General features: G+C 40.4%; 1 protein-coding gene across 2 annotated transcripts in view; it reads left to right on the forward strand.

Moving 5' to 3' along the window:
* CWC27 (CWC27 spliceosome associated cyclophilin) overlaps nt 1–24035 on the forward strand; it is a 183927-nt gene extending 159892 nt beyond the window's left edge. Inside the window, exons 14-15 of one of the 2 annotated variants that reach the window (XM_081089109.1) lie at nt 21473–21661; nt 23279–24035. In XM_081089109.1, coding sequence (XP_080945235.1) covers nt 21473–21635 — 163 coding nt within the window. In that variant the 3' untranslated portion in view covers nt 21636–21661; nt 23279–24035. Of the gene's footprint in view, nt 1–21472; nt 21977–23278 lie in introns of those variants that run through there. The other variant, XM_081089108.1, reaches the window with a different exon arrangement.
* The last annotated feature ends 212 nt before the right edge of the window (nt 24036–24247 follow it).

Here is a 24247-nt window from a genome sequence, read left to right on the forward strand (position 1 = left end):
TAAATGGCCTTGCAGTCATGTAATAAACCACACTTGATCATGATGTGTTTCCCTTTTTAATTTGCTGAATCAAACTTACTAATACTTTGTTGATGATGTCTGTGTCTGTGTTCATGAGTAATACTACTCTTTACTTTTCTGCTGTTTTTGTCTGGTAGGGGTATCTGGGTAATACTGGCCTCATAAAATAAGAAAAGTGGTTCCTCCTCTTGTATTTTCTGGAAAAAAGCAAGATTACATAAAATTGGTATTATTTTTTCTTTAAATATTTGGTGCAATTTTCCAGTGAAACCAGATGAATATGGAGATGACTTTTTCAGAAAAATTTTAATAGACTTTTATATGTTTAGTGCAGTTTTAGGTTCACAGCAAAACTGAGAGAAAATACAGGGAGTTCCCATATTCTCCCTTCCCCTTCCCCCACCCCCTATAGTCATCCCAACTATCAGCTTCCTTCACCAGAGTGGTATGTTTCTTCTAATTGATGAATCTGCATTTGCACATCATTATCACTCAGAGTCCACACACTAGGCTTCACTCCTGGTGTTGTATATCCTATGGGTTTGGACGAATATAAAATGAGATGTATCCACCATTATAGTACTTGACAGAATAGTTTCACCACCCTAAAGTTTCTCTATGCTCTGACTATTCATCCCTCCTCTAACCCTGGCAACCACTGATCTTTTTCACTGTGTCTGTAGTTTCGCCTTTTCCAGAATGTCATGTAGTTGGAATCATACACTTTGTAGCCTCTTCAGATTGTCCTCTTTCTTTTAGTAATAAGCATTTAAGTTTTGGATGTCTTTTCATGACTTCGTAGCTCATTTCTTTTTAGTACTGAATAATATTCCCTTGTCTGGGTACACCAGTTTATCCATTTGCCTACTGAAGGATATCTTGGTTGCCTCCAAGTTTTGGCAATTATGAATAAAGCTACTATGAACATCCATATGTAGTTTTTTGTATGGACGTAAGTTTTTTGATAAATTCCAAGGAGCAAGATTGTTGTGTCATATGTTTCGTTTTGTAAGAAACTACCGAACTGTCTTCCAGAATAGCTGTACTATTTTATATCTCCATCAGCAATGAATGAGAGTCCCTGTTGCTCCACATCCTCACTGGCATTTGGTGTTGTCAGTGTTATGGATTTCAGCCCTACAAGCAATCTATTACTAGATGTATAATGGTATCTCATTGTTGTTTTAATTTGCAGTTTCCTAGTGACCTCTGATGTTGATCATCTTTTCACATGCCATTTGCCATCTCTATATCTGCTAAGGTTTTTCTTTCCACTTTTTATTTGGGTTGTTCATTTTCTTATTGCTGACTTTTACATGTTCTTTGCATATTTTGACTGACAATCCTTTGTCAGATATGTCTTTGCAAACGTTATCCCAGTCTGTGGCCTGTCTTATTCTCTTGACATTGTTGTTTGTTTGTTTGTTTTTTCTCTCATTTTTTTATTTTCTTGATTTATTATTTTTTTTTCAAAATTATTTTGTTTTAGTTTCAGATGTATAGCTTAGTGGTTAGACTTTATAAAGTGTTTCCCCCCCCACCCCTGATATTTCCAATACCCACCTCACACCATAGATAGTTATTATAATATTATTGACTATATTCCCTATGCTGTACTTTCTATCACCATGACTATTTTGTAACTATCAATTTGTACTTTTTTTTATTGTTTAAAAGTATTACATATGTCTCTTTTTTCCCCCATTGACCGCTCCCTGGCCACTCCTCCCACCCCAATTAATCCCTTCACCTTTTCACCTAGTCTGTTAATATCCCTCCTCCCCTCTAGCATTGTTTTTCACAGAGCAGAAATTTTTAATTTTAATGAAGTTCGGCTTATCCATTATTTTATTCATGGATCACCCCTTTGATGTTATCAAAAAAAAGTCATCACCATGTAGTCATGTAGCTTTTCTCTTATGTTATCTTCTAGCAGCTTTATACTTTTGCATTTTACATTTAGGTCTATGATCCATTTTAGGCTAATTTTCTGAAGGGTCTAAGTGTCTAGTTTAATTTATTTTTACTTGTGGGACATTTCTATTTTCACAGAATTTTTTGTTTGGACACATCTTCATAGGTGCTTTAATGTGATATCTCATTGTTTCTTTTAAAACCGCTGGTTAAGTATATTTTTAGCCAATTATAAGTTATTCAGATTAATTAACAAAATTATATAAAATAAGTGAGTAGGAGTCACTCATACTTTAAATACTCATTCTTTTATGCCTTTTTTACTCTTATACTTCTCCTGGCATAGGAGATGAAGGTGGTTCTGGATCCCACCAATTCATTCTTGAAGCAAATAGTTGCATATGCTATTCAGTTGACCTTTGAACAGCTTGGGTTTGAACTTCGAGAGTCCACTTACACGCAGATTTTCTAAAAATAAATACAGTTAGCCCTTTTTATCCGCATCCTCAGATTCAACCAGTCAGTATTTTTGCATTGCAAACCACGGTTTCTCAACCATAGATTCCCAACCATGAGTCAAAAATACTGCTTTTGCTCTGAGGTTGGTTGAATTCTCAGGTGCAGGAGGCCAACTGTAGTTAAGTTTTAGGGGAACCAGAAGTTATACAGATTTTTGACTGCGTGGTGTTGGCGCCCCTAACCAACCCCCTTGGTGTTGTCCAAGGGTCAACTGTATTGCAGGCAACTGCTAGGACCCTTATGCTATCTTCTCTCATTAACCCTCCTACGAGCCTCATGGGGCTCATAGGTTAGGGACCAGTTGTGGTAGATTTGTTTCTTACAATTCCATCAGATAATTAGTATTATTCCCATTTTATAAATGAGGAAACTGAGGCTCAAATAAATTAGGTTACTCGCCCAAGACTATACAGTAGTAAATGGTTATTGTGGGTCACACTTAAGATCTCATGTTGCTTCCAGAACACCAGCTTCTACCAACAGTGATTTCACTGTGAAGTAATAATCAATGGGATAAGAAGAAAAACTCAACTTGACTTTTAGAGACCTTTAATTCTAAATAATACCTGTCTTCTGGAGCTGGTTACAGCTTATATCACCATTCTCATCTCTGGAATACTTTCCACATTCCTTTAAAGAAATGCACTATCCTGGAGGCTCTCTGTAATCCACATATTGAATTATCTCCTAATTATAAAGTGGGCTGGCAAACCAGACTGCCTGGGTTCAAATCCCTGCTCCAACAATGATTGCTGAATGACCTGAGCAAGCAACCTCTCTTGTAAAATTTCATTTCTTCACCTGTAAAGTGGAGATAACAACACCTATATCAGAATTATTATTAAAATTAAGTGAGATGATTTATGTAATGTAGTTAACATAGTGCCTGACTCTAAGGAAATGCTCAGGAAATATTAGGTGTGAGGGAGGGAGATGGGTGTATGGGACTGGGGTAGTATTGATAAGGCTTGACAAATTACTCAAGCAACACAAACTAAACATTGTAAATTAAATTGGCAGAATGTTAGTTATACAATCCTCTTGTAAAAACCTCAAAGAAAAATACATAAAGAAAGGTGAATGTTAATTTACTTCAGATAAAGTTATCTGTGACCTAGAAGGAATGTAAGTATATTCATTAAATTTGCTAGGGCTCGATGGTTCTATTTTAAAATCTGTTGAGAAAAAGAGAAAAGTATAGTAAGGCATGTTGATTAGCTGAATTGAGAATATAAAATGCTGAGGCTTAGAGTTTAGTGAATATAAATTTAGCAATCATGGGAAAAGAGGAGAGTGAACAAGATTACCTTTTCTATGCTGGGAATATACCATCATAGATTTTAGACTCTCTCCAGAGTTTTTTTTTCTTTTTAGCACACGTAATTTTGGAACAGATAAAAGCTACCTAGGCATAAGTGGTTTATTGCTATTGGAAAGAAAGTTTAAAGAGCAAGGGTTCTGGGGATTAGCACAATATAGTAAAAAGTCATTTCACAATGATGTTCCAGATAACAGAAAAGCCTGTAAGTACAGGATGGAAATTCCCATTGTACACAGACAATTAAGATGTTATCAACAGCACTCTGGCATTTTAACCATCTCCACAAGTTAAATGATGCTTCAAACATGATAGAAAACAAAAGTAGTAAGATTCCAGGTGAAATTTAGTGAACAAAGATGCATAACTTCTAGGCAGTTGTTTGTATCTCTTTAAAGGCAGTTTTTTGTTTGTTTGTTTGTTTAAATATACTTTTAGTGATTTCAGAGAGAAAGGGGAGAGGGAGAGATAAAACATCAATGATGAGAGAGAATCATTGATCGACTGCCCCCCTGCACGCCCCCTACTGGGGATGGAGCTCACAACCCAGGCATGTGCCCTGACCAGGAATCCTCCTATATAATAAAGAGGTAATATGCGAATTAACCCTCACGCTGTCACAAGATGGCTGCCTAGGAGGTGGAGCTTTTGACTGACTGGCATAGAAACCGACCAATCAAAACCAAATCTGGGTGATCTGCAAGGAGCCAATGGCTGCCTAGGAGACGGAGCTTTTGACACTGACTGGCATAGAAACTGACCAATCAGAACCAAATCTGAGTGAACTGCAAGGAGCCAATGGCTGCCTAGGAGGCGGAGCTTTTGACGCTGACTGGCATAGAAACCAACCAATCAGAAACAAATCTGGGTGAACTGCGAGGAGCCAATGGCTGCCTAGGAGGCAGAGCTTTTGACACTGACTGGCATAGAAACCGACCAATCAGAACCTAATCTGGGTGAACTGCAAAGTCAGAACCTAAGGTGGGGGCTGAGGAGGGGTTTTAAGGGCAACAGCTGTTTGGTGTAAGGTGTAAGAAAGCAGTTCAATTTTTTAATGACCAGTTTGGCAATTTAGTGCATATGGCTGGCTATCAGTCCAGATATAGGGATTATGTATTTTTGTCTGCCAAGAGCATCTATCTCCTCTTGCTGAAAAAGGCTCCCCCCTCCCATTTAAGCAATCCTATCCTATATAATCTATCTATATTAATAAAAGGGTAATATGCTAATTAGACCAGGTCAACCGGCCATCTTCCAGGCATCGGACTTCCTTCCAGACAAAGCTATGGTGGTGGGGGCTAAGGCAGAGGCAGTTAGGGGCGATCAGGCCAGCAGGGGTGGGCAGTTGGGAGCAAGATAAAGCTGTCAGGGGGAGGGCAGTTGAGAGCGAGATCAGGCCAGCAGGGGAGAGCAGTTGGGGGGTGACCAACCCAGCAGGGGAGGGCAGTTGAGAGCGAGATCAGGTTGGCAGGGAAGAGCAGTTAGAGGTGAGATCAGGCCAGCAGGGGAGAGCAGTTATGGGCAATCAGGCAGGCAGGCAGAGGCAGTTAGGGGCAATCAGGCAGGCAGGCAGAGAGGTTAGGGGCTATCAGGCAGGCAGGCAGAGGGGTTAGGGGCAATCAGGCAGGCAGGCAGAGGCAGTTAGGGGCGATCAGGCAGGCAGGCAGGTGAGCAATTAAGAGCCAGCGGTCCCAGATTGCAAGAGGGATGTCTGACTGCCAGCAGTTGGACATCCCCCAAGGGGTCCCCGATTAGAGAAGGTGCAGGCTGGGCTGAGGGACACTCCCCCCCCGCCATGCATGAATTTTGTGCACTGGGCCACTAGTCAAATTATACTTTCCTGGTTCATAGGTTGATGCTGAACACTCGAGCCACACTGGCTAGGCTAAAACGCAGTTTTAAACAATGTGTCATTTTCTTTTATAGAGTTATTAGATGAAATTAATACGAACTGTCATATTGATTTTTCAAATAACCTAAGTTGTGTTTATAATACATGTTCAATATATAAAACATTATAAAAGGACAGGGAAAAAATCACTAGTAATTTTATATATCACACATAATCATGATTAATGTTTTTTTTTAATCCATCCTCATATATTTATATTTTCACTTTTTCCAAGAATGGAAAAATTCATCTGATTTTATATTATAAGCCTTCATCAGTGAATAATCCATTAGTAAAATATTTTTTCAGATTCACTGTTATTTCGTTAGGCTAAAGGAAGTAAAACTGAGTCAAATGTGTGTTCTTTTTTGTTTTTGTTTTTAGTATAACTTAGTTATAAGAAAATACATAGTTTGGCCCTACCTGGCTTGGCTAATGGATAGAGCGTCAGCCTGCAGACTGAAGAGTGGTGGGTTCAATTCCAGTCAAGGGCACATGCCCAGGTTGTGGACTCAATCCCCAGTAGGGGGCGTGCAGGAGGCAGAGAACCAATGATTCTCATCATTGATGTTTCTCTCTCTCCCTTCTTCTCTGAAATCAATAAAAATATATTTAAAAACAAAAAAGAAAATACATAGTTTGTATCTGTTTATCTTGACGAATTTTGACAATTATATACACTCATGTAAATACCACCAAACCAAGATCTAGAACTTTTACATCACCCAGAGGGTTCCCTTCAGCTAGCCCCTCTCCCAGCCACTCAAACTTCTGTCAGCTCTGGTATGCCTTTGATGACATTTTTGCTAGATTGCATTCCAGAAGTTGAATCCTTTTTGCCTGTACCAGCAATAAATGAAGTTACTGATTGCCCCTTACTCTAGGTATTATGTGAGCATGTATGTGTCGTAATATATCACAGATAACTGATATAGATATACTAATCTTTGCCAGCTTCTACCATATATCATTTTGTATTTCTTTGTTTACTAGTAAAGTTGAACTTTTAAAATGTTTTAATTGACCATTTGTATTTTATTATTGTTATGATTGTGGTTGTTAATTATATATTCTAATGTGATTATATATCTCTTGATTTATAAAAGCTCTTAAATATTAAGGATATCTTTTTTTAAAATATTTTTACAATTTTGTCATTGCCTTACAATTTATTTATGGAGGTTATTGGGGTTTTTTGTGTTTAACATGTAGTTATTCTTCATGTTTTCTGCCCAGTGCCATTCTCTACATCTTCTTAATACCAGGATTATATAAATACCTAGTTATAGTATTCTCTAGTATTTTTATGGTTTTGTTTTTACTTTATTTTGGCATTTTTAATCCACATGAAATTGATTTGGAATCAATAAAAAGGCCTCATTATTTAACGGGTGGCTATCACTGATCTACACTAATAAAAGAGAAACATGTTAATTGACCGTCCCTCCACTATGCCCACCAGCCAATCAGAGCAATATGCAAATTAACCCAACAAAGATGGCGGTTAATTTGCATACACAGGCATGGATTGAAGGCTGAAGACAGTGTAGAAGGAAGACAAGCACTGCAGAAGGGAGCAAAGCAGCGGAGAAGGGAATGGAGCCGAGGCAGTGGACATGGGAGGGAGTGAAGTGGCAGAGAAGGGAGGGAGCGAGGCAGTAGAGACGGGAGGGAGCGAGGCAGTGGAGATGTGAGGGAGCGAGGCAGTGGAGATGGGAGGGAGCAAGGTGGCAGAGAAGGGAGGAAGCAAGGCGGCGGAGACAGAGGGAACTCCAGCCTCAGGAAGCCCTATTCTTGGAGGAATCTTCCTGCAAAGGGCCTCTAGTAATTGAATAATCTTGAGTTTCCCCACTGATACTAAATGTGTCCTTTGTCATAGAGTAAGTTCTTATGTATATTTTTCAGTTTTATTACCCTACATGAGTTTTTCTGTCTATTCCTGTGTCAATACCTCACTGCTAAATTATTATAGCAATATAATACTACATAATATCTGGTGAGCAAGTTGGACCTTTATTGTTCGACACATATTTTTACTTTAAAAGCTTAATCAGCTGGATAATGTGCTATAATTATTTTGTGTTAGTTAAGCACACCTGGAAAAAGCTTAGACAATTGACCATGGAATCAATAAAAAGGCCCCATTATTTAACAGGTGGCCACTACCTGAATTACAACCCTAGTGCCAGAAAGGAAATAATCACTCTTTAGACAAATGCCCTACCTTCAAAGTGATGGAAAAGATCACATGTGGAAAATAAGTAGCATGAGGAGTAACAAAGAACAAAATCTAGGATTTGGTTGCCATTTTCAGCTATAGGTATATAAATGTTTTTATGAAACGTTTGATCAGATTTTTTTCCATCTCTCTGGTACTGAACCAAAACACAGAGGATTAACAAAGTTATAGAGCAGTGGTTCTCTCCTTCCTGTATTAATGCAGATAATGCATTACATGTAATAATATTGTTCTGTTCCTTGTGTGCAGATAAGTCAGTTTATTATGATAGGTGAAATATTGGGCTTGGCCCCTTTTTTAGTAGAAATCAAAGTTATAGTTAGAAGCCCACTTTTAGTGGACATTTAAGAAACACCAATTAATCTTTTTAAACTATAAGCTAGATATTGTTCTGATGCGCAAATGATATGGGAAGAATCTGAGTCACAGAAAGGTTAAGTAACTAAAGGTTCGGGTCACGACCTCATAGCTAGGAAGTTGTAGAGTTCAAAAATAGTCAATCATTCTTGGCTCAACAATTTAATTCTGTTTGTTTTCAAAGACATTATCATTTGTGATTTTATATTGCACTAGTTTCTCTACCTGAGCTAGCCTGTATATTTTTCGTATTTTCAAATAAAGTAGTGTTGTTGTTGTTTTTAATAATGCCAGACAAGTGACTTCAGGACTTGGTCAAACTGTTGGTAAGAAATTGTCTAGCCCTCTTTAAATCGTGGACGATGTTAAGTCCATATCCCTAATATTATAATCCTTGTATTATTTGAAAAATAAAAATAAAAGTTATTAAAAGTTTGCTTACCTTGAACAAGAAGTTCCTGCCACATTTACCCATCATTTTCCACAGTAATATAAATAGTAGAGTAGTTATGAGTATGGGATTTGGAGTCAGGCCTGAATCTGAATCCCAGTTTGGAAATTTACTGTCTGTGTGATCTCAGGCAAATTATATAACCTTTCTAACCCTGCTCATTAATTTGTAAACTGGGGGTAATAATAGTACCTCCCTGGTGGGTTAAATTGTGGATTAAATGAGATGCTATTTTTAAAGGATTTAGCGGGATGTCTGGAATAATCAGTGCTCAGTGTTTTGTTGTTCTCGTCTACAAGGTTGTCGTTGATATTTTTAAGAACTTATTTCTCTGGATTTGACTACTATCAGTAGATCCATCAAGAGGATGGTTAGAGTTTCCACTATTTCTATAATTTTTTTGTTTTGTGTGTTAGTTTGTTTTTTACCTTTTCTTAATCAACCAATAATACTTTGCAATGGTTAACATAAGTTTCTAATCATAATTCCTAATATTCTGAAATAAAATAAATTTGAGATTTGAGACTTTTACAGTGAACAGTAATTCCTCATTAATGAATTTTTTTTTCCTTGAGGCTAGAACTAAATAAAAAGAAAAGGGGGGTGGACATCAATTGTAAATATAATTTAAATAGAAAACAAAAATAATATCACTTTGAAGAGCATAGAATTATAAGCTCATCTTAATGTCTATGTTTTGCTTCCATTCCTCTCTCTGAGCCAGCAGTTCTCAACCTGTGGGTCGCGACCCCTTTGGGGGTCGAACGACCCTTTCACAGGGGTCGCCTAAGACCATCGGAAAACACATATATAATTACATATTGTTTTTGTGATTAATCACTATGCTTTAATTATGTTCAATTTGTAACAATGAAAATACATCCTGTAGATCAGATATTTAAATTACTATTCATAACAGTAGCAAAATTACAGTTATGAAGTAGCAACGAAAATAATTTTATGGTTGGGGGTCACCACAACATGAGGAACTATATTAAAGGGTCGCGGCATTAGGAAGATTGAGAACCACTGCTCTGAAGCAAGTACTAAGGTAGTGATAAAACGAAGCAAGAAGGAATGTGATTACCCACCAGATACCCTAGTTGGTGTGTTCATTTTATAAAGGAGTATAAATGCTGCGGAAGACCAATGTGGTTCTTTCATAAGTAAATCTTGTCAGAGTTGCTGATCCTGGAAAGGTGATTATTTTTATTCTAAGCCCTCCATTCAATCCCTGACATCACCTCTTTTTTTGCCATTTTTCTTCTGGATGAAGAAAACTCTTCTGTATTGACTCTACTTTCATTTAGTGTGCCCTGAAACAAGTTTCTATCACATTAGGGGTTTTGTTTCAGAGACAGGCAGATAGCCATGTCCCCCTGCTGCTTACCAGGCCTGTTTGATTGGGAACCCTACCTTCCCTATGTGGTTTTGTTAATTCACTGGCCATAGCTTACTTATGCTATGGGCTGAGCAGTTGTTTAAGCCAAGGGCAGGTGTAAGAATGCATATTACTCATTTATTCTGGAAAGGCGCTTAAGCCTTTCCAACTGTGTCCTGCTGACTGTCAGTATGTTAGATAGGCGAGAAAGCAGAGAAACTGCATTCCCGTGTTGCTGAAGATATTTTGAAAATTACATCTTTCACATGTACTCCAACAATACTCAACATTTATTAAAGACACTCAACAATAGGAGGACTTCTTTTTTCTTTTTAACTGAGGGAAACAAGTCATTTTTAAGAGTTTGCTTTTCAAAACCCCAAACTGAGAGGAAAATACTAGCATTTGTTCAAAGTTCAGAACCAAGGTTTTTCCCTGTGAATGGTGAACAGTAAAGGAAAATCTGCAGGTTTTCATCTTCTGTTCTTCTTTTAAAGGCCGGTTTCTTCTCTGTTTGGTTTACCTAATGCTCTATATCCCTATACTTATTTCTGTTTGTTCAAATATTTTTAAAATTTCTTCCTATTTTTCTTCTCCTGAGTTTTTGCCATTTCTCTCTGCTATTTTTTATTTGTTGTTTGCTTCCTTTAAGTCACTGTTTCTGTTTCCCATCTTGAGTTTTATTTCTTCTTTACTTTTCCTCCTTGGTTTCTTTCTTCTCGTTAGCCTCTTCTGTTTCTCAGTCATCTCTGTCCTGTGCCTAAGAATTATAATATGGGGTTGATTGTAAATTATAGGATCAAATACTACACAGTGAATAAAGCAATGTTGAAGTATAGTTATTCATGTAAAAGAAGTTTGTGGTATGTGAAAAACAATTGTAAAATATATACGTCATGATACCTTCAAATATATATGTATATATGTATGTATGTATATATATACATGTACATATATATATACATACACACACAAATACATGTGTGTATTTGTATATATACATAGACATACATAGGAAAACGTGCAGGAAGTGATGTCTATATGTTTACTGTAGTTATTGATGAGCTACGGAGTTTCAAGTAATTTTGTTGTTGTTGTTTTATGTTTTTGCCTCTCAGGATTGTTATATTTTGCACAAAGAAAAAGTTCCCTCAACAGTGAATATGTTAATCATGCTATACTAGTAAAAGTTGTTATAATTCTTTGATACTATAAACAGTTTCTGCACTATGGCTTTTGGTCTAGTAATAGATGGGACATATTTTAAAATATAGATATAAGTCTCAAAGGTTAGATAGGATGAAGTATATCATGTGTGTATGATGATGTACATGAAAACACTTTGAAAAAGGCAATGCAATTAGTAGAGTATTATAAAGATGATCAACAGTTATACAAGCATAGTTTATACATAATACACACTCACACAAAGTGCAAAATGAGTTGAAATGCTAGTCAGTGTTTGGACCACACTTTTTCAGGCATGATGTTTGAACCTCACTCTGACTCTGTGAGGCAAATAGGGTGCCTATTACCATCCCCTCATCACAGATAAGCAGTGTGACTCTCCTACAGAAACACTTAGTGACTGAGTTGTACCACAAACCCAGGCCTTCTGACTGAGTCCACAAAAGTTTTCATAGTATCAAAGGCGAGAGCAGGTCCTGAGGCCCAGGGCAGTCAGGAGAATGTGGGAATTAAGCTGGGCTATGAATGGAGAGGGTCACAGACCATGGGAAGGAGGTGGGAGGATGTTCCAGAGCAGTGACAAGGACAGAAGCACCAAAGCGGGCTGCAGCCCATCTCTGGTACAGAGCAGGTGCAGTCCTTCACACTCAAATGTGAGCAAAACTGGAAGTTGTTTTGTCTTGCTGAATTTTTTTAAAAAACAAAAAAAGACTGTTTTGCTTCTAAAATATGTCTCCTTCCAAGCTCCATGCCCCCCCCCCCAAAAAAAAAATTAAACCAGATCATTTAAGTTTCTAACCCATAGTCCCATAGAACGATAAACTTAAGTAACAGGCAGGAGTTATTTCGTTTTGTTTCTTAAGAATTCTAACTGAATAGAGAAGTGAGAAGCTATCAGAACAGTATATTAAACACAAATTATGTGGATGCCAGTTTCACAAAGAATGGCAAGGGCTTTCAGACCGTGTAGAGCAGTGGTTCTCAACCTGTGGGTCGCGACCCCTTTGGCGGTCGAACGACCCTTTCACAGGGGTCGCCTAAGACCATCCTGCATATCAGATATTTACATTACGATTCATAACAGTAGCAACATTACAGTTATGAAGTAGCAACGAAAATAATTTTATGGTTGGGTCACAACATGAGGAACTGTATTTAAGGGGCCAGAAGGTTGAGAACCACTGGCATAGAGGAAGGCTGAAGACAATGTGTGCGTTTCTCCCCTGCTTCATCCCTCACAGAGAGTTAGTGTACAGAAGACAAATGTCAATCACTAGGCAGTTTAACTGGTACATTTGAGAAAGTTAAGTGTTAGATTTTCATAGCATAAGTTAGTGGTGGTGAAAATACTTTGTTTTAGTGTTTTGAGTACAGTATTAACTTTTCTCTGGTGTAGAGTTTAAAAGGAGAGTTACTAACCTGGAAAACTCCAGGGTCTATAAACATTACTGCTAACTAATTTGGAATTATGTATTAATACTACCAAGGAGAAAGATGAACAAAACCAGGATTCTAGCCAAAGGTTTTAGAGGTGACTGGCTACCCAGAAACATCTGTTTATTCAGCCAACATTTAGTGAGGGCATTCTTCTTGCCCAGCATTGTGACCAGGGCTGGTACAAAGGCCAGTGAAACAGAGCCAACTGCAGTCTAGCGAGGGAGAAGAGAGAGCTGACAGAAGAGTGCCCTCACCCTGGAAAAAGAGCAGGCCAGGCCAGAAGCGGAAAGGGACTGGTTCCTAGAGGGGATGACAACCTCAGCTAATAGGGAGAGAAGTGTATCACCCTGAAGAGGCAGCCAGGAGGCAGGAGAGAGCAGGTTTTGTTCAGGAAACTACAAATAATTCAGGATGTCTAGAGCAGCGGTCACCAACCTTTCGGACCTCGGTCCGTGGACCACCGGTTAGCGACCAGTGGTCTAATGATGAAAAGTTTTTGGGTAAGGTGACAATGGGAGCTTAAAGAGGGGATCAAAAGCCAAATCATAGAGGCCACATAAGCAACTTGAGTTTCATTATGTAGACAATGAGGAAACACTGAAGGATTTAAAACAGGACAGTTATCATGGCGAGATTTGCATTTTTAAATATATATATATAACAAAAAAGACCTGGATATCACCATCAACTGCAAGGCACTCCTTAGTAATTTTATGCCTGAGAGAAATTGTCAGACTTCCACCCTTACCGGTCCAGGCCATGGGCCTTGGCTCTGCCCCACTGAGACCTCCAGCTGAATGGGGGTCCCTACCTAGTACCCTCATTTTAGAAAGGTTAGGAGAAACTGGGACTGAGATTCCAGAGAGCAAAAATTAAAGGCAGTGAGGAATAAAACATTTACAGTGAAAATCAATGCTTCCCTGTTTTTAAGCAAGTGTTCACCTAAAGGAGAGGCTCCTGCCTGGCCAGTGTGCTCAGTGGTTGAGCGTTGGATTCCTGGTCAGGACACATGCCCGGGTTGCTGGCTTGATCCCAAGTCGAGGGCATGCAGGAGGCAGGCAATTAATGGTTCGCTCTCATCATTGATGTTTCTATCCCTCGCTTCCTCTTCCTTCCTCTCTGAAATCAATAAAAATATGTTTTTAAAAATAATTAAAGAGAGGCACCTTTTTCCAGAAGATGCTTCCACATTGCTCAAGGCATTTTTGGAACTGTTTTTTTGGAATTCCTTTAAACACCAGCTTGGGAGCCACACAAATAATCATTCTTGTCTCTATAGTTGCATTTTTAAATTTTTGTATCCTAAAATAAGCACCAACTATCCAATCTGACTTATTTATCCTTCTTATTAGGACTTAGCACTGAGTTAACACTAATTTATTCCTAAAGTTAAATCTATCTTCACAAGATGAAAGTTTACCTCTGAAGACATTACCAACCAGCTCTAAGTTTCTTGACCATGAACCTCACAGATGGCGTGTGAAGTGAGGGTGATAATAACATCTTTCCTGTCTACCCCATACAGCTTTTTTGAAGATAATACCAGACAGCATGTGCAGTACTATGTCAGTGGATGCTTTCATTATTATTGCCTCACACTTGGCAGGCAGTTCCAAAATATGCATTTGTCCTGGAGTCTGTGTGTTCACCCCCTAGTAGACTATTCACTTTAGGAGAGCAGGGCTTGGGTCATATTTGGCTTTGTGTCCCTGGAATCTGACATTGGGTCTTACACATAAACAGCACTCTGATGTTTGTTGAATGAATAATTGAATCTAGCTCCTTGCCTTATCCTCAAACCATTAATAAGACCTGGCAATACACTTAAGATTCTTCAGTTAAAATAATAGGCTCAGAGGCCATGTAACTTCTTCAAGTAGGTGAGCAGTTTGTCACTGGGAAGCATCTGTTCTCATCTCTGAACGGTCCAGACCACTGGCTGATGAAATCTATCAATCTGAAAGTATAATGGTTCTTTTAAATATATATATATATTTTATTGATTTCAGAGAGGAAGGGGAAGAAAGAGAGAAACATCAATGATGAGAGAGAATCGTTGATTAGCTGCCTCCTGCACGCCCACACTGGGGATTGAGCCTGCAACCCAGGCATGCACCCTGGCGAGGAATCGAACTGTGACCTCCTGGTTCATAGGTCAACGCTCAACCATTGAGCCATGCCAGCTGAGCTGAAAGTGTAAAGTGTAAGGCTTAAACCCTAGTGCTGCAGTCTTAACTTTGGCTGTATTTTAAAATCACCAGGAAAACATTTTCAATTCCTGATGCTGGGTCCCCATCCCAACCACGACAATTGATTCAGTACCTCTGGAGGTGAAGGCCAGGCCTGGCACCCAGTTGATTCCAATGTACAACCTGCGTTGAGGTAGGGAGGGCTCTAAGATTAGACTTTGCGAAACATTGCTTTAAAGAAATTGCCTACCTAGTTCTACATTAGTGCACTAGGAAATGGAAAAGACTTAAGACCAGCTCCCACTTTAGTCTTCAGGGAATAAAAACTAGCACTCACTGATGGGGTGCAGTGGGAAAGCAGCAGTCTATGTGCTGAGCCGGGATTAAGTCATGGAAAGGTGGGCTTGTGCTGAGCATGGGACTTTCTGCAGAGCCTGCGAGTCATTTTAGAAGTGTATCCGAGAAATAAAAGACAGTCTCTGCCCACAAAAGCAGGGTCAAGTGTTAGTTTAGCAAACCAGCAAGTACCAGCCAGCAGGCCTGGCCGACACAAAGGTTCTGAAGGCTTTGATTCACACCAATCACCATTCTTGGCCCTGGGAATACAGCTGTGAACAAGGCTCAGAGTGTCTCGAATAACTGACAGTCTGTTCAAAATTAAGTAAACGGGCAATTACAGAAGGTGAGAGCTGATGAAAGAAAGGAAAAGAGGTTGGTGAGATAGGAAGATCCCATTGTTAGAGGGTTTTAAGGGTCAGGCTGAGATTTCAGTCAATACAATAGCGGGTAGTTCCTGCTCAAAAGGACACTGTAAAAGAAACATGTAAGAAAAGTTACTTTGGAACCTTTGGGAGATTATAAAAAGGAGAAATAGTGCAGATGCAGAACAGTTAGGACACCTACAACACTCTAAGGGTTGGGTGCTAAGTTCCTAAATTAGGGAGACTTGGAAATGGGAAGGAGTGGTTTATAGACTTCCCAGTGAAAAACATAGCCGTTTTAATTATAGAAGCATAACTAATTTAAATACATCTCAGTCAGAAGTGAATTGTTAATATTGGAATTCTATTTTGAATGATTTACTATATATCTGAGAATGCATTTCCCATTATTAATTGCTGTCATATCTTAATCTATTTCACAACTATGTGAGAAGTTTAAAAACTGGTTGTCAAATTAGTGAGGTTAGTCAAGGTCCGGGTTCTTTTAAGAGAATCAGCTGTTTACTTTTTGTCTGTAAGCCCACACAGTCTCTGACCAAAAAACTTACCTGTCCAACACAGCCTCTGTGACAATGGTAACCCTCCATATTTCTTTTACACACTCAAGTCAGTGTTCTTATGAAGGATCTGAGCTTATGCAAAACTTTTTACTAATAAGAACTAAATTTCTGTCTTTGCCTTCAAGTGAACAAGTTTTAAAATTTTCACATGTAAATGATCAGTGTGTAATTCCAATAAACTCACTGCTCTTGTTGGGCCAATGCCATGACCAGCCACAGAGTGGATAGTATTGAGTTGTCGATACATACAAGACTGTAAACTACCAGACCCTATGCACTGGAATTGGGTCTGCATTATAAGTCTGCATGTGTATTCTCACCGGAGGCTGTAAAATGTGGGCATGCTTTCAATCCGTGCAGTCTGTGATTTATGGAGGCACATAGGTCAGGAGTTTATTATGCTGAAAATCATAATAACTGTTTTGTTTGCTCTTGAAAATGAAGTGATTGAAGCATGTTGAAAGATAAATGGGTGAAACATTTTGATTATGCTTTTATTTCTATTAAAGATTAAATATTATTGCTGAGTAACCAGCCCTGCTAAGTATTATGATATTAAAGCTGAAGTAGTGTGTAAGCCGATAGCCCCTTCTTTCCTCTGGGTTTAGGTTTGTTATTAATCAAAACGTTGGACCTGTTTAGTGCAGTGGTGTCTGAAACAAACAGTCGAAAAAGACAGCTACTTTAATTTACGGCTTTCTGTTTTTCCAGGTTTATAGGCAAATCTGTTTCTCTGTCTGGGCTTTGTGCTGTGTTCTCATGTCTAGAGGTCATTTCTTAGACCAGGGCCAACGCAGTCCAATAGTTGCATGATTCTCTCATGGCATAGAAAGGAGGAAGGTGCCTTATTATGGTTTTAGTTGACAAATTCTGGCAAAGTCATATTTGAAAGAAGGACAGTCCCTACTAGAAGTGGATATTACACAAAACCCATATGTATTGGGGAGCAGAAAAAGCGATAATGTTTTTAAGTAGAAGAATGCATATATGGAGAGGTATTAATAAGTTAACTAAGACGGTGGCTTTTGGTGTTTTATATCAATATAGGAGTATTGAATAAAATATTTTAAAGGGCATATGATTCCAGCTACTTCCTGGTGTTGGCTTAGGCGTCTGCACAAGAGTAACTTGGAAAGTGCTCACCACTTCCAGAATTGCAGTGTGGGGTGGGCTCCTTAGACGCGTGGTCAGGGACTTTTAATAGGACCGTCTGGCCACTCTCCTAAACCTGGACCTCAACAGTGGTAACACACTCACAATTTCTAGACAGTGCGCTTTGTGGGGAGTGCAGCACAGATTGTAAGAAGTATCAGAGGAAAAGACCACCTCTTAATATGTGGAAAAAAAAGGCTGAGTTTACTACTTACTGAAGTAAGAAAGGGCTGTGCTTTGAGGCACAGTCTCTGAACAAAGCTGGTTGCAAATCCTTATATAGATTTTTGGGCTGTGGATTGTTTAGGAGTGGACATCAGCCTCAGAAGCTCTTCATTCAGGAGAGATTGCCTGTGATTGGCTGGCTTTCGGAAACATGTTCACTGGAGTGAGTCCTCCACTGAGTGGCCAGCTTTCAGAAGCACTAGGTGCCACTGATGAGTTGGCTTTCGGAGGTGAGGTTACTGAAGTATTTACTGAGGTGCGTTTAGGCCCAGGCAAGTCATCATTAATTGATTAAATCTGGTGTAATTATGTTTCACATCCGTTCTAGTGGTCACTGTGGAACAACCAGCCTTTTTCTAGGAGTTGGAGATTGTTTTATTCTCATAAGCTAATGCTTAAACTGTAAGAAATTGAAGGACTCTGAGGAATCCCTCTAAATAAGCAATGACCCTATGATCCGTTTTTCTAAATCAGGTGCTTACTAAAGCAACAGGAAGTATTAAAACTCCGTAGTTCTCACATGTGAGGTGGCATGTTCATATACAGAGTGCCCCCAAAAATGTATGCACTTTAACAGCTGATAACTCAGTTTTGAAAATGGAATATCCTATCTAATAAAAGAGAAACATGGTAATTGGTGTACGACCGCTACCCTTCCCATTGGCTAATCAGGGCAATATGCAAATTAACTGTCAGCCAAGATGGCGGCCGGCAGCCAGGCAGCTTAAACTGAACATGAGGCTTGCTTGCTTCAGTGACGGAGGACTGCAACGTTCCTCACCTGCCTTGCTGGCCTCTGAGCTTGCAATTTAAGAAACATAGTAACATATAGAAGCTAAACAAAACCCCAGAAACCTGGGATCTCAGAGCTGGAGTTGATACAGAGTTTCGATTATAGAACCGAAACAAACCAGATACCTGCTTTCAGGAGTGGAGGCCTAAGAGCTGGAGCCTCAAAGCTAAAGGTGGTCCAGAATAAAAAAAAAAAAGAAAGAAAAAAGAAAAAAAGGAGCAGTTGGGAGCTTCAGTCCCAGCCTGAAAACAGCCCTCAGCCCCTCACTCAGACTGGCCAGGCACCCCAGTGGGGACGCCCACCCTGAAGGGTGTGTGACCAGCTGCAAACAGCCATCATCCCCTCACCCAGGCTGGCCAGGCACCTCAGTGGGGACCCCCACCCTGATCCAGGATACCCTTCAGGGCAAACCAGCCAGCCCCCACACGTGCACCAGGCCTCTACCCTATATAGTAAAAGGGTAATATGCCTCCCAGCACCGGGATCAGCAGAGCTGAGAGACCTCCCAGCACCGGGATCAGTGTGACAGGGGGCAGCGCCCAAACCCCCTGATCATCTTGCGGCTCTGTGTGTGACAGGGGGCGGGGCCACAACCTCCCTATCAGCCCTGCTCTGTTCCTGACAGGGGAAGGCACCCCAACCCCCTGATCAGCCATGCTCTGTGCCTGATGGGGGGAGCTCCCCAACCCCCTGATCGGCCCTGCTCTGTGTGTGACGGGGTAGAGCCATAACCTCCCCATCGGCCCTGCCCTGAGTGTGAGAGTGGTGGCGCCCCAACCCCCTGATCAGCCTTGCTCTATGGGTGATAGAGGGCAGTGCCCCAACCCCCACCCACGGGCCCTGCTCTGTGTGTGATGGGGTAGAGCCATAACCTCCCCATCGGCCCTGCCCTGAGTGTGACAGTGGCGGCGCCCCAACCCCCTGATCGGCCCTGCTCTGTGGGTGACAGGGGGCGGTGCCCCAACTCCCCTATCGGCCCTACTCTGTGAGTGACAGGGGGGAGCTCCTCAACCCCCTGATCGGCCCTGCTCTGTGCCTGACAGGGGGGAGTTCCCCAACCCCTTGATGGGTCCTGCTCTGTGTGTGACAGGGTACGGCGCCCTAACCCCCTGATGGGCCCTGCTCTGTGCATGACAGGGGGTGGAGCCGCAACCTCCCCATAGACCCTGCCTTGAGTGTGATAGGGGGCAGTGCCCCAACCCCCCATCGGCCCTACCCTGAGCATGACTGAGGGTGGCATTGCAACCTCCAGATCTGCCCTGCTCTGTACATGATGGGGCAGCGCCCCAACTCCCCAGTCGGCCCTGCTCTGAGCCCAACCAGGGGCTGCACCTAGGGATTGGGCCGGTCCTCTTCCACCCGGGAGCAGGCCTAAACCATCAGGGTGTTATCCCCCGAGGGGTCCCAGACTGCGAGAGGGCACAGGCCAGGCTGAGGGACCTCCCCTCCCCCCTGAGTGCACAAATTTTTGTGCACCAGGCCTCTAGTATTTTAATAAACACTGCCTTTATAATTATTCAAAGTATGTGTACATTTTTGGGACACCCTATATTATTGAGATCAGTTATGAATTTGATGCAAATCAGGTATTTTAATAATAAATTGTAGAAATGCGAGTTACCTCAGTAAGTTAAAGGAAACTCTAAGTCATTATTATCGCTCATCCTCACCTGCGTTCCAGTCAGCTTTATCTATCTGGGTGGAAAGGGGTGGGAATGGTAGTAAGACCCCACATGTCAGCCCTGGTGAACTGTAGCTACTGAATCCTGAGTAATTGTAGCATCACTAGTACTGTAACATTTTACTTTCCTCCCAAAATCTTTTTAGGACTCTAAAATCTGGGTATATCCTTAGGAGTTTGTCACATAAATAAACTTCACTCAGCATTTGTGCTACTGCAGGGAAAAAGAAGCTAATATAATATTTGGGTTTCATCTGAAAGTTACAGCTGGTGTATGCGGAGTGTTAATCCTATAGGCAATTTGGCCCTATCTTCTGTGATAAAGGAAAATGCTTTGTCTGCCTATTTTAAAAATTGTTGAACTAACTAATGGGAAAGCCTTAGTAGTTTTGTTTATATATAAAAATTGAACTTTCCTCTTTCCAAATTCCTTCAACTGCCCTGAAACCTAGTCTTTTGACTTCCCCGTTTATTCCTGACACCTCCTAATGGGGACAGAGCTAATCGCTTACATGTTCCCCTGCTGCTAAGGATAGCCAGCTTATGACCACTTATGAGTCAAGCACATGTTGATACCTTAAGACCAGTAAGCATTTGATAAAGTAGGAAAGCAGGGTGGTTAGATTTGTTGTAATCAATAGTAGGAGGAGGAAATTAGTCCACGGAGCTCTGCCAAAAGCTTAGTTTCCGTTTGTATGAAAAATATGTATATTTCTTTAATTCAGCAACTCCACAGAAAAGGGAGTCATAATACCATTTGAACAAGAATTTTCTTAACACATTACCTACTCTTTTTTTTAATTTTATTAAATCTTTATTGTTCAGATTATTACAGTTGTTCCTCTTTTTTGCCCCCATAGCTCCCCTCCACCCAGTTCCCACCCCACCCTCTGCCCTTAACCCCCCCCCCCACTGTCCTCATCCATAGGTGCACAATTTTTGTCCAGTCTCTTCCCGCACCCCCCACACCCCTTCCCCCCCCAAGAATAGTCAGTCCATTACTCTTGACCCATTTAAATACTCAGAACAAAATGAAACAGAAATCAGATAGGAGTAGCTTATTGCAGGAGTTTTGCTCTGCAGCCAGGCTCTCTCTAGCTGAGAAAGTAAGCTCTTTAAAGGCAGTTGGCGGAATGTTCTGGGAGTTTGGTTTAAGGAACACTGTGTGTAGAAGCCTCTTAACCTCCCGTCAGGAAAAGAGCCTCAAGTGAAACCTGAGGCAGCGACACTCGCCGCTGGAAACACAAGCCAGCAGGACAAACGCCACGTGGCTTTCAGATGCAGGTGTTTCCGGGTGGCACAAGCACCAATAAACAATAACCCATCTTTGTGTTCGGTGCCCTTACAGTTCATTTTGCCAAGGATGGGGAAGTATAGAATTTCTCCTTTCAGTTTCCACGCCACAATCACTGAACCGTCTCTCTCCCTCTTTAGGATGTCACATGTACTTCAGTTTGAGGATAAAAGCAGAAAAGTGAAAGATGCGAGCATGCAGGACTCAGACACCTTTGAAATCTATGATCCCCGGAATCCAGTGAATAAGAGAAGAAGGGAAGAAAGCAAAAAGCTGATGAGAGAGAAAAAGGAAAGAAGATAGAAGGAGAGGACTGACACCCAGCACAGGTGGAAGTGTGCCTGCAGTGCATGGCCTCCTGGCAGCCATTGCTCCCAGCAGCGTCACTTAGGCATGGGAAAAGTCTGGTTTGGAAAACCAGGGTCTTGTTATGTAAATTGTGGACTGACACAAACACATGCTCTTGGTTACTGGAACACACTTTTATTCTGCATTGACCTTTTATATTGTTAAATGTGAAATAAAATCACTTTCCTTCCAGTTTTCATGTTAACCATGTGCAGACCATGCAAGCCTACTTGTGCTTTTTTACCCTAAAATATGTGAAAGCTTCATTTTTGAGATTTTTTCTAAGAAATTCCTGCAAAAAGAATATTTGAGGAAAACCTCTTTGGCATTCTGTCATCAGAATACTATCTTTGGAATATAATAAAATATATATATATATAATATAAAGATTGATTTTTTTTTCATATAAATATCTCAAAATAGCCAAATCAACAGGACTCAGTAGCCCGTACCTTAAATTGTGAGGAACGCCCACATGAACACTCACACCTGCATCAAGGCTAATGCCTGGCTTCTACTGATGCAGCTGAGACACTGGCTACTGTCAGCCCAGCTCATGGCACACCCTGGCCGGACCCCAGGCCGCCTGACCCGGGCCACCTGCCCACTCGCCCTTCTCACACAGCAGCCGCAGCAGACATGTAGGGGCCCCATTCTTGCAGAGCAGCTCATTGAGAAGTTAGCCTTTGATGGCAATCACTCTCACGGGTTATTTACTACATATTGTCTATATTTAGTCAAGTTTTCATTCCTAGAATCAGAATGCTAAAATTATACCACAGACTAACTTTGTTACCTCATAAAACCTCACCAGCAACATCTTTTCAGATAGTGTCTCATTGTCTCTCTCTCTCAAAATGTCATCCAATAGGCTTTTTCTAAGAACACTAGTTCTCAAAATACAGTCCCAGACATTACACTACAGCAGCGTCACATGGGGACATGTTAGAAATGCAGAGTCTTGCTGCACTACCCTTCCCCTGCCACCCACCCCTCTTCCAGAGGAATGAAGCCGAAACTTTGAACCCAGAGGGCTTGTTAAAGAGACTCCTGGCCTCACTGCAGGTGATTCAGTCCTTGGAATTGGCAATACCTGCTAACGTTAAAGATGTGCCTACCCGTGATTCAAAAATTCTAATCCTAGGTTTGTGCCTTAAAGAAATTCTCACGCGTTGCTCAAGGAGACCCCTACTGAGTATACACTGAAGCATCAACCAAAGAATTGATAAATGAGTTGTTGTGTATCCATACTATCAAATACTTTGTAGTGGTGAAGATCAGTAAACCAGAGCTATATGTATTACCTTATCTTAAACATAATATGAAAAAAGGAGACCATCTGTATAAAAATTTAAAACACACAACCTACCATTATTTTTGTTTATGGATATACACATGTGTAGCAAAAATATAAACCAGGTATGGAAATAGTGATTACCTCTGAGGAGGCAGAAGGAATTTACAGGGAGCCTTGCTTGTGTTTGTGGTGTTTTATTTATTAAGGTAGAGGGTGGGTACTCAATCCTCATTATAGTATTCTCTGTACATGTTGGTATGCCTGAAATATTTCATTTTTTTTTTCTTTTTGATATCTACAGCCTGAGGTGAGAAGACAGGACTCCCAGCACTAACAAGAACCTTTGTTCTCTTCAGGAAGCAGAAAGTTTCAAAGAGGAGGAGAGGGACAGGGGAGTAGGACATGCCAGCCCCCTCAGTGTGGAGGGATTAATCTCACAGCCACCAAACAGTAAGCCAGTGTTGAGAAGTGTGTCCTGTCTTCTCATCACGAAGTTGTAACCTTGGTTATCACAGGTATTCACAAAGCAACATTTCGTTTTCCAAACTTACTGAGTCTCTGTCAGTTATTGTGAAATGTATTACCACTTGATTTGTACCTACAAGTTTCCGAACCTACAAGTTTCCGTGTCATTCTTCCTCATGTGTCCACCACCATAACCAGTGTGGGATTGTCCCAAGAATAGATAAATTAAACCCTCAGGTTGGTTAAATGCGTCTTATCCTGGTTTATTCACAAAGACCAGAAAGTTCTGAAATTCCACAGAGATTAGAATCTTATCAGCAGAATTTCACCATGATAATAAAATTCACTTTGAACTTAACTGAATTATAGCAATAACAATTTTTTAAGAATGTAATTAATTATCTGTTAAATACAAGATGAGGCAAAGGTAGGTCTACAGTTGTGCATATGTGAAATGCAATTTATTCTTGTATTATTGTTTTCCATACAAACAACTGTAAACCTACTTTTGCCCCACCCTGTATGATATTAAATGTGCTTATAGTAAAGTCTTTGGAAATGTCACAGGAGTGTGTTTGGGCCATATGAATTGCAAAAAATAAAAATAAAAAAAATAAAAAAAAATCAGTTCAAAGACAAAAAACAAACATGAAAGCATGTAAGAAGTTAGCCTTTTTAAGTTCATTCTAATTTTATATTTATTTGGGCTTATTTTTCTTTTCTGTCTTGCCATTCCTGAAACATGAAGCCTGTTAGCATTCTTGTTCATTGTCTGTGGCAATGCTAGACATTCTGGAGAGCAGGG

Source organism: Myotis nattereri (genome assembly GCF_964212035.1).
Source record: "Myotis nattereri genome assembly, chromosome: 4".
Taxonomy (NCBI): Eukaryota; Metazoa; Chordata; class Mammalia; order Chiroptera; family Vespertilionidae; genus Myotis; species Myotis nattereri.